The 15017-nt window shown below is 57.0% G+C and overlaps 1 protein-coding gene across 3 annotated transcripts in view; it reads left to right on the top strand.

The window, feature by feature from the left end:
* Positions 1 to 15017, top strand: part of SCN5A (sodium voltage-gated channel alpha subunit 5) — an 83542-nt gene that overhangs the window by 12408 nt on the left and 56117 nt on the right. For 2 of the 3 annotated variants that reach the window (XM_061129122.1, XM_061129121.1), the window contains exons 4-9: positions 495 to 623; positions 7177 to 7268; positions 10594 to 10833; positions 12251 to 12314; positions 13480 to 13621; positions 14112 to 14309. In XM_061129122.1, the coding sequence (XP_060985105.1) occupies positions 495 to 623; positions 7177 to 7268; positions 10594 to 10833; positions 12251 to 12314; positions 13480 to 13621; positions 14112 to 14309 (865 nt within the window). Of the gene's footprint in view, positions 1 to 494; positions 624 to 7176; positions 7269 to 7402; positions 7495 to 10593; positions 10834 to 12250; positions 12315 to 13479; positions 13622 to 14111; positions 14310 to 15017 lie in introns of all 3 variants that reach the window. The other variant, XM_061129123.1, reaches the window with a different exon arrangement.

The raw sequence follows: 15017 nt of genomic DNA, 5'->3' as shown, positions 1-15017 counted from the left end.
ACAGAGAATAGCCCTTTTCTAGTCTCAGGTGTTAGAACATCAACCCCCTTTCAAAGCCCAAGGTAGACACCTGTACCTACCTACCTGTAGGTGGTTGACGATAGACCAGGCTATCCTCTGAGAAGCCACAAAGAAAAGTGCAGGGCTGTGACTCTGAGTGTCCTGACAGTCCTACAGTGGCCACAGCGGTACCTCAACCCCCAGGGCTGAGGGGAGGAGGTAGGTGGAGGGTCTTCTTACATCAAGACAACCGAGAGATAGAAGATAGAGAGTTCACATGGGAGCGTGCGAGCCCTGTGCACGATGCTGAGTAAACGGGATGATGCATTAGCCGACCAGGTTTTTGGAACAAAGCTCCAGCTCCCGACTCCAGCTCTGCCGTGGGGGCTTTGCAGAGAGCCTGGTGTGAGGGCCCTCGCGAGGGGGAAGATGCATAGGGCTCATGCCAACCTGGCCTGCAGGCTTCACCCTCCCCACTGATCTCTCCTCCCCAGGTACACCTTCACTGCCATCTACACCTTTGAGTCTCTGGTCAAGATTCTGGCTCGAGGCTTCTGCCTGCACGCGTTCACCTTCCTTCGGGACCCGTGGAACTGGCTGGACTTCAGTGTGATCATCATGGCGTAAGTACCTTGTCACTGTGCTGTTCTGGGAGAGGCCACGCTGAGGGGCATGGGCGCCTCCTGGCCCCAGGCTGAGGCCACGTCAGCTCTGCCGGTGGCTAGAGAGCAACCCACTTTCCTGCTATGGAGGCGGGAGATGGCATGGAGGCCCTCGGCTCATCCTGGTGGGGAGAGACGGATTCAGAGTAGCTCAGGCTTCCTTAGGGGTCAGGGCCACTGGCTCACCTGTGGCTCCATGGCAGCCTTGTGCTCAAAGGGGGCTTCATTAAGATTCTGGTTTCGCATCCTCTGCACTTTCCATCAAGGGAAACCAATGTTACAACCTGAAATCTCTGGACCACTATGAAAAGTGACCTGGATTCCAAGGTGACTTAAACTGCAGGAGAGAGAGCAAAGGAGCCCAGAGAAGTGGCCAAACACCCCCAGGAGCTTATGCCAGACACCCTGGCGTGGCTTCAATCTCCACTCACGGACCCCACGTCTGGCACATTGCGAGACCCCTAGTCACCGACATGATCCGCTGGGTCCTCACACCAGCCAGAGAGGTAGACGGGATTGGGGTCCCTTATCTCCATTTCACAGATGAGCAGACATGACCCTAGGCCTGCTGCTCCACCGGCTGAAGCCCCACTTCCTTGCCTGGGAGGAGACCTCTTGCTGAGGGGTTGGGTTGAGGCATGCTACTCTGGATATCTCAGACAACGGATGCTGGGTTCTCGCGGCGTTGAGGGCCCAGGGCAGGCCTCTCATGCAGGACCTATGGTCAGGGTCTTAGCCGTCAAACCCTTTCTGAAAGACTGATGTGAGTGGAGAGCCCAGTGTGTGCAGGGCTGGGCCCTACACCTTGGCCACAGCAGAGCCGGTGCGGGTTATGCTCCCTGCCCCTTCAGAGCCTCGCTTTCCCCACTGGTGAAGGGGCGGTGTTGAACTGGGCGGTATCTGAGGTGCAGTTCCGCTGCTGCTTTCTAGGTTTCTCAGATTGACTAAATCCGCCTGTTCATGATGAAGTCTTTATTGGCCCTTGGCTGTGAGCGGCTCTGAGCTCAGCCATACAGTGGAGGACAGAGGGAAAGAGAGAAGCTGGACCTTGATGATGGGGCGCTCTCTGTCTGCCGGTCGGAACAGGCAGCAGAGCCCCCGTTTCTAGGCACACTACTGGTCAGCTGACTCCAGCCCACCCTTTTACAGGTGGGGAAACCGAGGCTCGGAGAGGGGCTACTACTCGCCCGGGGTCCAGTGTCGATTTAGGCCTGGACAGAGCTGAGCTAACAAGGGCAAGAGCCCTGGGCTGTGGGAGACAGACTTCACCCTACAGGCTGAGAAAAGAGTCGAGTGTGATGAGCACTGATGGGGGTTGAAAGCAGGGCAGGGCGCACTCTGCTTTACCTTCGAGGAGGTGGCCTGGCTGCTCTGTGGGTGGGACTCTGGGGAAGGGTAAGCGCAGGGGCTGTTTTGGTAGCCAGGAGAGAGAGGATGGTGGCTGGGACCAGGGTCCCAGTGGAGAAGGTGTGAGATATGGTCAGATTCTGGGGGTATTTGAAAGTAGGGCTGACAGGAGACCTCGAGGCAGCTTTTGGCGTGAGCAGCTGGGTGGCTGGTGTGACCATGTGTCGGCCTGGAGAACGGAGGGAGGAGAAGACTCGAATATCCAGTCTGGAATATATTAAGTATGAAAGCATCCAGGGTGAGATACCGAATCAGCAACTGGATCTTCCAGCCTGGAGTTCAGGAAAGAGGTCCACTCGGAGGTATAAATTTAGAAGCCATCGGGATACGGATGGTATTTAAAGCCAGGAGACTGGATGAGATCATCTGGGAGAGTCGCCAGGGAAGGGAAGCCGCCTGGGGACTGTACCCTGGGACGCTCCAACATCGTGAAGTCAGGAAGAAGGAGGATGGAGCAGAGAGACTGGCGGGAACCCCTGGGGAGGGCTGAGGAAAACCAGGAGAGAGCAGTGTCCTGAAAGCCAACGAGGGGACGTGACTCGAAGGAAACCACAAGGAGGTTTGTGAGACCCGAGATGCACTGTTGGAGTCAACAACATAAAAATGGTGGATGCCCTTGACCTTGACAAGACGGGGGACACACACCTGATTAGAGAGGGCTCGAGGGAGGGTGGGAAGAGAGTGGAGGAGGGCAGGTGTACCCATCTGGTCTGTGGGGTTTACTCTAAAAGAGGACCCAAGGTAAGATGGTGATCAGAGGGGAGGATGGGTGAAGGGAGGACCCTTAAAGAAGGGAGCATCTGTGCAGGTTGATGGGAGCGATCCAGGAGAGAGGGCAAGTCGGTGATGGTGGAAAGGGGCCAACTGCAGGAGCAAGGCCCTTGAGCTGGCCCCGAGGGGTCGGGAACCCAGGATCTGGGGGGAGTGTTGGCCGTAAGAGCAGGGAAGACAGAATTCCCAGTGGCAGTGGGGGTGGATTGATAGAGCCGATGATGAGAGCAAGAATTTCTCTTCTGATTGCTTCTGTTTTCTCTGTGGTGAGAGGCAGGGTCATCAACTGAGAACCCAGAGCTGGGAGGTGAGTCCAAGGTGTGAGGAGGGAGGTAGCGTTCTCTGTGTCTCATCATCCAGGACTGATGAGAGTGGGGTAGGATCGCTAGGCCCCAGCTCTCAGGTGCCCTGCGGGAGGTGGGCGGTGATCCACAGACCCCTGAGGGCCTGAAGTCACAGGAGGAGGATACAGCGTCTGCCTCAGCCTCCCCTACCTTCCCGTCCTGGAGCCTGAGCAGAGAACTGGGTTATTGCAACAACATGCCCAGAACCCTGGGCCCCTTGTCTGATGTCAGGAGCCAAGTTTTAACTTGTCTTCAGCCCGTGACTCTGGGCGGTGCTCTGAGTCCTCTCCATCTCGCTCCTAGGAAGTCCTCCTGTCCTGTCTCGTGAGAGAATCCCAGTCAGCTCCCCCACGGAATCCCAAGGGAAACTACTCCCTTCATTCAGAATCGCAGAGCAGGAGTGCCTTGCTCACCAAGGCCTCCTGTCCTCATTCTATACTGACCCTGGGCTGAAAAAGCAGAGCGAAACCTCCAAGGCCACCAGACTGCTTCCACGTTTCTGAGTGTCTCACAAGAAATGGCCTGCTCACTTCCCCTGGGGCTGCCTGGAATGCCAGATTTGCTCTCTGGGCTAGATTGGCCCAGCACGTTGATTGACAGTGCTCCTGCTTTGTGAAAACAATGAATTACTGCTGTGGTGATGCAGTGAAAAGCGTTCTGCTATAACCAAAGTGATTCAGTAATGTGGGGCTCCTAGAATAATCAAAGTGGCAGGAAAGTTCTGTTCAGTGACATTCCCCCACCTCCCCTCAGTTTTAACGACGGAGAAACTGAGGCTCAAAGAGAGCCTACCCCTTGCCTCAAATTGTAGGATGAATCAGCAGCAACGCAGGGACTCAAACCAGGTCTCCTAACTCGTAACCTTGAGAAGCACCCCTAATCTGATGTTTCTGACTTAGGCTTCCACCTGATCCCCAGTCCCACCCACTTTAGAGATTGTGGAGGGTCAGAGGAGGGTGCCAGGAAGCCTGTCAGGCTCCACTTGCAACCCTCCAGCCAGAGCTCTTCCTGTGGCCCCCCTTTCAGCTGGGCATTACCAGCTGCCTCCCACCTTCTGGGGTTGTTATGGAAACCAAACCTGGAGGGGAAGGGAGGGAGGGCAGAGAGGAGAGGGTGGCAATCACCGCAGTAGCTAACGTGCTGGCTGCACCTCTGCCTCGCAGCCCAGGAGGGGCCGTCTGCCTGGAATGGGAAGGCTGCATGCCCGGATGGGGGCCGAGCAGGAAGAAGGCTGGGCTCTGCCTTCCTCACGGCTCCTCAGCCTCCAGAAGCCTTCCTCTCGCACTGGGGCTGGTGTGATGGGGTAGAACTCTACCCCACCACCGTCTGCTCTTTCTGGGGCAGGGCCCGCGATCCCACCCCAGCTGTCTGCCCCTGCCCTGAGACTTGGCCACTGCAGAAAGAGTAGAACGGCTTGATGGAGCATTTGGGCAGCACGGATCTCTGCTCCACCCCACTCTGGGCCACTGTTGAAGCTGCCCCTTTGCTAGATATAGGGTCTCTCCTGCCTTGCCGTACCCCAGGGCCCCACAAGAGGCTTCGGCGAGGGTCTAGGGCCCCGAGATGGGAAGCAGTCAGGCACCAGGTGCTGGGCTGAGTGAAAGAGGCAGCAGGCCCCCACGTCACAGACGTGCTCACAGACACACCTTGCCCTCAGCCTGTCCTGCACCCCACCTTCCAGGCTTCTTCCTCCTCAGTGTTCTGACCGCTGGCCCTGCCCCATCCTCAGCCACGCTACTGGCCTTGAAGGCTATGGGGCGCATACCCCTTGGGGTCTTGGCTTCCCTGTGCCCAGCAGGTGTTGACTAGAGGGATACTGTTGGTTCTAGGGACCCTGAGGGGATGGGGGAGGCAGGGTCTACGCTGGGATGGGCACAGACTGGCTAAATCCAAGCAGGAGATGGGCAGGGCTTCCCTGGAGACCCGAGGGGACAGGCAGGGTCTGGAAGGGACAAGAGACTGAAGTAGTGGGATCCCTCTCTGGCACAGCTCTCTGCCCATTCCCTATACCCAGGAGACACAGCCTTGACGCCAGTATCCTCAGCAAGAAAACTCTGTTCTGGGGCACACCCACTGGAGTAGCCACAGAAAATGGACCCAGAGCCTCCTGCAGGCTAGAACCATGGCTTCCATGTAACAGCGACATTGGCAATGGTCCAGGCTCCTCCTGACAATCCCATGGCCACACCATGTCAGGACAGAGTCCAAGCCTGAGAGGAGAATGTGTGACCTTCAGAGGCCTAAGGGTCAGAGCCCTCACAGAAAGTGGATTAGCCATCCAAAGTTGAGAGGGAGCTTCAACCAAATCAACAGATGAGGTGATGTTTACCTCCCATCGGAAGCCAAGGCTGTATCTGACTGTTGCACCCAAGAAAGATTTGCAGGCTGCCGTGAATCCAGTGGAAGAAATGGAAGAAAAGGACCACACCATAGAAAGGACCTGGGGTAGACAGAAGTAAAGCTCTGCTGAGAATGAGTCTGCTGACTTCCCATCCCTGAAGGGATATGGAGAGTGAGGAGGGAGCAGGCTTGGTCCACAGCGCCCCATGAGGATGGAGGAGCCCCACAAGTGGACGGATAGGAAGCTGGTGTCAGAGCTGGACCAGGCTGGACCCGACCAACCTCAGGTCACCGAGTCCCTTGGTGCAGCCTGCCAGGTCCCTCCCTGAAGACCCCCAGAGCTTGAAGGCAGATTCAGAAGCTCTAAGCAGAGTGGAAGGGCCTGGAGGGCCACAATGACTGGCAGAGTGAGTCCATCAGCCCTGTCAACCCACCCTCGACACTCACCCAGTGTCCCTGGGCTGACATCACTCAGACACCGGGTCAGACACACTTGGTTACACATGAGCCATCCAGAGTCCGCTGTTCTTTGTCAAACATCAGACACCTTCGGTTAAATGTCAGACACCCTGAATGTGAAACCTTTGATTAAATATCACCAGTCACTTGCCACTCTCCCAACGGCCCCGGGCACACACTATCCATCTATGCTCAGACATCCTGGTCATGGGACCCATCCACGCGTGTCCTTGTGTTCTGCTTGGGTGGGCCCAGCCCCCCAGAGACCAACGCCTTCCTTCTGGGCCTATGGAATCTGTTGTCCAAGTTATGCCCATGGCCACTCAGCCCAGCTAAACACCACTCGGGCCTGAGCAGGACACATCCCCAGGAGGGCTGCTCACTTCCCAAGGCGACTCCTCCCATGGAGACCCATCATAAGGGGACACCAAGACAGAGGTGGACTCATGGGAGAGGGGTTGGCACATGCCTAGGACTCCACAACCTGCTTTTTTCCTCTTCTTGTGTTGGTCATTGCCTGTGGTCAAAGAGCTCACTGTCTGGGCAAGCTCCTGTCTCACCTTCCAAAGCATCTTCTTGGGAAGCCTTCTCCCTCTGAGTTCTCAGGTCACCGCCACCTTCTGACTTCAGGGACTCCTGAATCAGCCCTTGCACAGAGATTTGTGGTTGGAAGGAGCAAGCAGGCTGCCTTCAGACACCCAGCCTTGCCTCCACAGTGGTCTCTGGGGCTTCTGAGTCCCACAGGTCAGAGCTTCAAGGCATGAGCCCGTGACACTGCAGAAAACACAGAGCACAGCTAGGACCAGACACCCGCTTGCTTCCTTTATCACTTTCCCCCTGGAAAATGGAGTTTCCCTCTTGGCCATGTCCCCAGCCCCAGACCCCACCATGTGGCCGTGCATCACAGTCTCCAGTGGCGTGGAGCATGTGGCAGGGTAGCCACCTCTTAGCGCCGGTTGTTCACGGGACCGTCACCAAGAGAGCTGCCTGGGAGCTTGCTCTGTGGACTCTCTTAAGGCATCCTCGCCGAGGTCCCCATGGCAGGAGCGATGAGAGCAGGAATAAGACCTGGGGGAGGCCATGGGTCATGACCAGCCCTTCCCGTGGGAGCGGGAGAAGAGAGAGGGCTGGTCGGGGAGGGTGGGCTGAGGTGCTGCTTTGTAATTCCCAATAACTGTGGTTTGATTCTGCAGGTATGTATCAGAAAATATAAAACTAGGCAATTTGTCGGCTCTTCGAACTTTCAGAGTCCTGAGAGCTCTAAAAACTATTTCAGTTATCCCAGGTAAGATGCTCAGGTTTGCCTCCCAGATCTCAGCTACAAGTGACTCTCTCTCTGTTTCCCCCACCCCCCTCCTCTGACCGTGTGTCCTCCTGGTGTGTTGTCACTGTTTTGTGTGTGAATTTCCCCTGTTACAGATACACCACTGAATTTGTGGACCTGGGCAATGTCTCAGCTTTACGTACCTTCCGAGTCCTCCGGGCCCTGAAAACTATATCAGTCATTTCAGGTGAAAATCAGGTTAAACGCCAAGGCTGGAGGGATACGCTTGGGCCTTTCCAGCCACCTGGGGGCCAAGGCAACCCTTGGAAAGGTCCCCCCGAATGTGCCTGTCCCCAGAGTACCTTTCCCAGAGCTCAGGTGTGGGGGCTATTGGCAGTGGACACGGTTGTCCCCTCAGTGCCTTGAAGGGGCTCCAGACCCACCCCAGCAAAGCCCACCACCACAGACCCCCAGGGGCCCAGAGGACACCGTGGAAGGGCCTGGGTTGGACCCAAATTCTTCCCAGGGAAAGTGATTGCTTTCCCAAACTGAACTCAACTGTCGGAAGAGGTGAAAGCTTATGTGTGTGTGGCTTCCCCTCGAAGCATCATCCTGCAATCAGAAAACTAAAAGAACTGTTTGTAGGGAAACCACCCCCTCAGGTGACACAGGCATGGCTGGCACTCCCGCCCCATTCTGTGATAGAGTGTACTCTGTGGACAGGTGTCGCCAGGCCTTGGCGTCTAACAGCCCTCGCTGCATGTGCGGTAGACATTTAGCAAACCGTGCATGGTAGCCTCGGGAAGAAATTCTCCTTGGCAACATGTTGGCAATTGTCCCCGGGAAACCTGCCGAGGCCCAAGTGGCCTCTCTAGAAAGCCAGTTGACCCCATCCGTCTAGGAAAGTTCTCTAAGACTTCTGACGATGTCAGAGCCCAGAGGCCCCTCCCAGCACATCCACACTCAGAACCAGAGCAGGCACTTCCTTTGAGCAGGCAGCTGGAAACAGGTTGTACGCCACCAGTCTGGAGAGGTGGCAGAACCAGATGGTGGTACCCACTCCTGATGCGGAAAGTGGATGAGTCCTGGGCCCTCTGCCTGCTTCTGGCTGTTGCTGCCTCCAGGGAGCCAGGGGCCCTGCTCTGAGCTCCCTGAAGTTCTGCCTCCCCTGGTGGGGCTCATTTATCATTTAGGGGAGCCCCCATTCATGCTGACTTCACCCTGAGCCTCAGAATGCCCCTTTCTGGCTCTGATCCCACCATGGGCTGATCACAGGAGCCACTTGCAGCCACACTCCCCACAAGGGGCCCAGGCCTGCTAAGAGGTCACAGCGAGTGAGACAGGATGCTCCAGTTCCCATGAAGCCTCCCCCAGCCCACAGTCGTAACAGGTGTCATTGGCCTTGGTACACACCCATCCTCAGATCCCTCGGGGTCTGTCCTCTAGGGCCCCGGGGACCTCACAGCACACACCCGGCAAAGGTAGGCATGCACACTGACCAGAGCCATCAGGAAAAGGCATGTGCCAGTTTGTTTTATTAAAAAAAGGCTGACAAGAAACGCCTTCTCTGTCTGGGGTTAAAGGAGAGGGAGCCTGCCATTCCCAACCCCGCCCCACTGGGTCTCTTCAAAGGTGCCAGACAGCAGCTCTTGAAAGTGAGCATCAGGAAAATGCTGTGGTCAGCATTACAGAAGTCTCCCTGGAGGAGGTGTCCCCTGCGCTGAGGCTTAATAGCCGTGGCTCTCTCCAGACCTCAGTCTCCTTTCCTTTAAAATGGGAAGGAATCAGAATGGTTGGTTTCCAGTGGAGGGAGACTTTCCCATTTGATCCGCCAGGACCCATCCCTTCCTGGGTCTTTTCAGAGAGAACCCCTCTCCCTAGTTGGAATCCTCCTGGCCAGAAGCGGACTCTGTCATCAATCTGAGAAATGGTTAAAGGGATGGGTCACCAACTGATGTTCCCAAGAACACTATCACCATAGATTAGGAGGTGTTCAGAGCCTTGAACTGAGTGCCTCAGGCCAAAGATGCTGTGGAGGCAGAGTCCAGTTTGGAAATGTGAGCTGTTGCCCACTGCCCCTCACTTTGCCCCCTTCCCCATGCCTCTTTCAGTGGGCATGGTGAGGAGAACCAGAAGGCTACCACAGGGTCCCAGAAGCTCCGCTAGCGATGAAGCATAGTCCTGGACTAGAGGGCTCATGAATCCCATCCCCACCGCCTCTCCGGGCCCAGACCCCTGCGAGGTGCTCTCACTGCCCAGGCACTTGCCAACATCTGCCAGGACGATTTCAGAGAGGACGCTGAGTGCCTCCGAGCCCCGGGCAGGCAGCAGCGTGGCTGGCGCTGTGGGGAGGACTTCCTCTCCCCTCTCCCGGGTTTGCCCAGCGCTGCCTCCTTGTCTCTGAGTCATGGGCACTGCCACGCGGGTGTTCCTAACACATTAACCGGCTGGACGATGGATGGATGGGGCTTAATCTGAGACCTGGCGGCTCTGATGGAGGGAGGAGGGCGGGGAGGAGGGGTGGGGGGGTGAGTCCCCGTTGCTGTCAGAGAGGTTCCCTCGCTCCCTATGCTCTGCTCGAACTTGTGAACTTGTCACAGGACCGCAGCCAAGGTCACACCCAAGGTGTCTACACATGCTGTTCTGTGTGGTGCTGGCTTCTGCAAGGGCCGTGCAACTAACAATCACGGCCTCTCAGCTCTGGGGCGCAGGATGGACGGGGACGAGTCCCCAGGGCGCAGGGCAGAGGAGGAAAATGCAAAATAGGTGCCCCTGAGCCTTTCCCAAAAGGTGTGACCTGAGGCAGAACAGGCTCCGTGGGACATCACCCACCACGGCCTTGCTGGATCCTACACGCCCCCACACACACCTCCCTGGCACACACATTCCCCTGCTGAGAATGGCTGTGTCTCTTCCCATCTCAGGATCAAGGCCAAGGCTCTCCATTGCTCTGGAATGGGCCTGGCCCTCTGTCTCCTTCCCAGGGGCTGCATTTAAAGGGACCAGTGAGAGAGGGACAAGCTTTGAGTGTTTTCTCCCTCAAGGAAACAGCACTTTCCAGACTTATATCAGGTATCTGGCTGCAGGAGAGCAAAGAGAATGAGGCCCCTCTGAAAATACACAGAGGCACTCCAGGCTGGACTCCCGCTGCAGGGGATCAGGACAGAATCTCGGCAGCAGAGGAAAGGGGGAGCTTTGGTCTGAAAAACCCAAGAGAGGCCGCCCTCCCCTGCCCCCAGCTCATGATCGCCCACCCAGTCCAGCACCCCTCAGGCCCGGCCCCTGCTCACCGGAGCAGGGGACATGGTGCCGTGGGTGACCCCGCGCTCCGCCTCACCTCCCCTAGGCCTGAAGACCATCGTGGGGGCCCTGATCCAGTCTGTGAAGAAGCTGGCCGACGTGATGGTCCTCACGGTCTTCTGCCTCAGCGTCTTCGCCCTCATCGGCCTGCAGCTCTTCATGGGCAACCTGAGGCACAAGTGCGTTCGCAACTTCACGATGCTCAATGGCACCAACGGCACCAATGGCTCCGTGGAGGCCAACGGCCTGATCTGGGAATCACTGGACTTCTACCTCAACGACCCAGGTGCCAACTTGGCCCTGTGGCCCCCGGCAGGGTTCTGACATCCCCACCAGGGCTGGGCGTCTCCCACCCAGGGCCAGGCATCTCCCACAGAAGCCTCCTTCCAAGGACATCCAAGCCCTACCTGCCCCCCCCGCCCCGAGACCTGGCTGGGTGTCAGGGATCCCTGCCCCTGCCCTCTGGGGCTCCAGGAGAGGAGCAGTCTTAGCACTGAGTTCTCAGGCTGAGTTCTCCTGAGGTCTCAGGCTGTACGGGGAGATGGCCCTTGAAGGACAGGAGGATGGAGAGGTAGATAGGAGAACAGCAGTTACAGTGTTTGCAGGGTCGGGAATGATGAAGAAACCAGCCTGCCTGCTGGTTTCCAGGGGGAGGGGTTTCCCTTGGGAATGGGTCAGGGAACAGAGCTGGGACAGTTTTTGAGGCTTCGGAGTGGAGACCCCATCTGCTTGGCCTGGGCTTTGTCACTTGACGTCAGTGATCCTTGTCAGGACGTTAATTCCATCCGCGTGCAGCCCAGGACAAGTTCTGTGATGGTGCAAAGCCATACAGACCCCTCAGGTTCTTTCACTGCCCTGTGGGTTACACTTCCATCCTCCAGGCTGATGGCCAGCACCCTCCTTGTCTAGAGCCATCAGTCTGGACCAAAGGTTGATGGTAGATGCTGGTACAAGGCCACGTGCTAGTCGACAAGGGCCCCGACGGCCATTCTGAAGTCAAGGCCTCTAACCTACACCAGCAGTCCACTTTAGAAAAATGAAATAGATGGAAACTCTGTGAGTGAATCTGCTTGTGATTCAGCTGTGGCCATGTAGCAGCAGTTCTAAAACTTTCATGCTTGCAAGAGTCACCTGGAAGGTTCCGGGAAACACAGACTGTTGGGCCGCACCTCCCGGGTTTCTGAGTCAGTATCTCTGGGAAGTTGCCTTTCTAACCAGCTCCCAGCTGGTGCTTGATGCTGCTGGTCTTGGAAAACTGCTGCCTAAGACTGAGGCAGGTAGTGGGGCAGGAGGGGGACTGATAGATGGCCACAGATGGAGGCGACATGATTGGTGCCCCATGTCTCACCTGGTCCAACCCTAGCCCTGTCTGAACAGACCCCTGCCTCCTAGTTCGTGGCCTCTCATGACCGAGGTTGGCCCCTGAGTGATTGGAGCAGGTGTAGAAGTTCCCTGTGGGGACTTCCTGAGTCCACTGGGGACACTGACAGCTGACTGTCTGAGGAGGGGCAAGCGGAAGGCCAGAGAAGCGGCCAGCTTCTCAAACCTGGCCAGGCAGAGGGCAGAGGTCAGGGCCGGGGCAGAGAAGCGGATGGAAGACACCCAGCGGTGCCTCTTACCCCTCCCCACGCCCAGGATGTAGGTTGGAAACCCCTTGAGTCTGGGCCCCACATGCCCCTCATTATCAGATGCTTCTCTTCCAGAAAATTACCTACTCAAGAATGGCACCTCTGACGTGTTACTCTGTGGGAACAGCTCCGACGCTGGGTACGTACCACCCACCACCCCAGGGCCGCCTCACCCAGCCAGGGGGATCTCCTTCCAATGCTTTCTGTTTATGCCCTGATGCCAGGGACCGCAAGACCTTTCCCTGGCTCTCTTCCCTGCCAGGTCTCTGGAAGATGCCCCCCCTACCCCCACAGGGATACACCTGGGAGAGGTAAAGAAAGAGAAGGGGGCTCACCTCTGCAGGGAGGGCAGACAGAGTGCTGAAGAGAGGACCCAGGAAGCACTGCAGGGCCCCCCACCAGTCCAATCCTGGCTCCATTCCCTTCCCAAAGCCCCCCAGGGTGGCACCCTCCCCTTCCGGTCTTCGCTTTCTCCATCTTGAACTGTCCATCAGGTTAAGAGTAAGTATGGCCTCCCCTGGCAGCCTAGACTCTCCTCCAGGGCAAGCAGGATGCGGTTCCCAGAGATGCCCAGTCGCCACGTGCATCTTCCAGGGCCCGTGCACACCGCACCTGGGTCAGGGTACCTGTCCCGCAGGGTCACACAGGCTCCCCGAGGGGAGGTGCTCTGCGGGGCAGCAGGCCTGCATGTCTGAATATGAGGTTCCGGAGCCCTTCCTGTTGCCAAAGAGAAAGTCTTCTTTTCTTAATTTAGCACATTAGCAAGGCGCAGAGGCCCCTTGGTTGCATCCTCCTACTTGCCAAGTTTCCCTTGTCCCCATCCTCTGTCTCACACTCCTCTCATGGCTTCAGCCCAGTGCTCCCTTTTGGAAGAGAGACTGTCCCCTCCAGACATGGCCGGCCCCCAGACTGTCCCCCCCAGAATCATCCCACAACCCCATGGTCTGGCCTTTGCCCAGGTCTCTTCTATTCAACTCAGCCTCAGTGCTCCCCCACGGTGTCTGCCTTATGCCCAGCTCCCCTGGGGTAGGCAGACAGGGAAGAAACCTGAGCCAGGCCCTTGACACTTCCCCTGGGAGGGGAGAGGCAATGCAGACACCAGCTGGGATGGCATGTCGTGTGGACAGAGGGAGCTGGATTTAGGCCTCACAGCAGACAGATGAAGGGAAAAGGAGAAGACAGTGTCCCCGGTGGGAGGCACAACATGAAAAATCAGCACAGCAGGACCCCGCTGTGTGGGGCTAGAGTCTCGGGGACAGAGGCCCCCTCACAGCGTGGAACAGAGTCGGTGTGTCTGGCCACAGGACATGTCCCGAGGGCTATAGGTGCCTGAAGGCAGGCGAGAACCCTGACCATGGCTACACCAGCTTCGACTCCTTCGCCTGGGCCTTCCTTGCCCTCTTCCGACTGATGACGCAAGACTGCTGGGAGCGCCTCTACCAGCAGGTACGTGGGTGCGCGAGGCCACCAGGAGGGGCTGAGAGCCCAGCGCCAGGGCCCAGGCTGCACAGGTGACCAGCCACCGGCGACCCTAGCAGCCTCCCCACTGGCCAGAGCAGAGTGGGCACAGAGAGGCAGGGGCCCAGCAAGCAAAGAAACTTTCCTTTTGTTGGTGACCAAGGACCCAGCCCTCTATATAAGACACTCTGTGCTCTGTGAGTGGGACCCTAGTTCACCCTATGTGATGCAATACTTTCTCTGTCAACTGGAGGATTCTGCCTCCTCCCATGAGTGGGGCGCTGCCCCATGCATGTAGGTCCCTCTCTTCTGTAGGTTAAGATGCTTCTGTCTATAGGCGGAACATGTTCTGCTGCCGCCCCACACTGTGGCCATTTGAACCCCTGGCACAGCCAGGCTGGGCAGTGTGGAATCTATGACCATGCGTGACCCAGAAGGAGCCCCAGTGAAGATGACCTCTGCCCTGTTGCTCCTCCAGACCCTGAGGTCTGCAGGGAAGATCTACATGATCTTCTTCATGCTGGTCATCTTCCTGGGCTCCTTCTACTTGGTGAACTTGATCCTGGCTGTGGTCGCCATGGCTTACGAGGAGCAAAACCAAGCCACCATCGCGGAGACAGAGGAGAAGGAAAAGCGATTCCAGGAAGCCATGGAGTTGCTCAAGAAGGAGCAGGAGGTGAGTGAGCAGTGCAGCCAAGGAACCTCCAGAACAAGCCTTCACCTGACCATGGGTGCCTACAAGCGTGAGACCTGCTGGGTCATACTGGTATCTGGGGGTGTGGTGCATGCTGGGTAAAGCTGGTACCTGCTGTGTAAAACCAGTGTCTGGAGGTATGGTGCATGTTGGGTACAGCTGGTGGCTGTAAGTGATGCATGCTGGGTAAAGCTGGTACCTGCTGGATAAAGCAAGTGCCTGGTGGGTATAGATATTTCCTGTAAATGCATTGTCATCTGCTGAATAAAAATCTGTTAGCTACTGAGTGAAGACAGATCTTGTTCATGAGGTGGGTGTAAGTGGTGCCTGATGAGTAAAGGTGGGCCTTGTGAGGATGGTGCTGCTGGGGAAAGCTCTTCCCTATGACCGTGGTATCTTCCGGGCAATGGTGCTGCCAGGTGGATAAAGGTGGTGGCTCCTGGCTAAAAGTAGTCACTGTGAGCCCAGTGCATGCTGGGTAAAAGAGAATCTTGTGTCCATAGACATAGTTTATCCTGGTCAAGGGATATCTTCTGTTGGGATAGGGAGACCCCAGGTCAAAGGCTCAGGCTCAGCAAGCGAGGACTGGTAGCGCTGCCGTGGCTGTCCCCACAGTCCCACACATGGGTGCTGGCAGCTAACTGCAGAACAAACCTTTTAGAAGCCAGGCCAAGGACATCCACTTCCTTC

Source organism: Dama dama, chromosome 24 (assembly GCF_033118175.1).
Source record: "Dama dama isolate Ldn47 chromosome 24, ASM3311817v1, whole genome shotgun sequence".
NCBI lineage: Eukaryota > Metazoa > Chordata > Mammalia > Artiodactyla > Cervidae > Dama > Dama dama.
The sequence above is the reverse complement of the archived record's forward strand: the minus strand, read 5'-3'. Positions and strand labels throughout refer to the sequence as shown.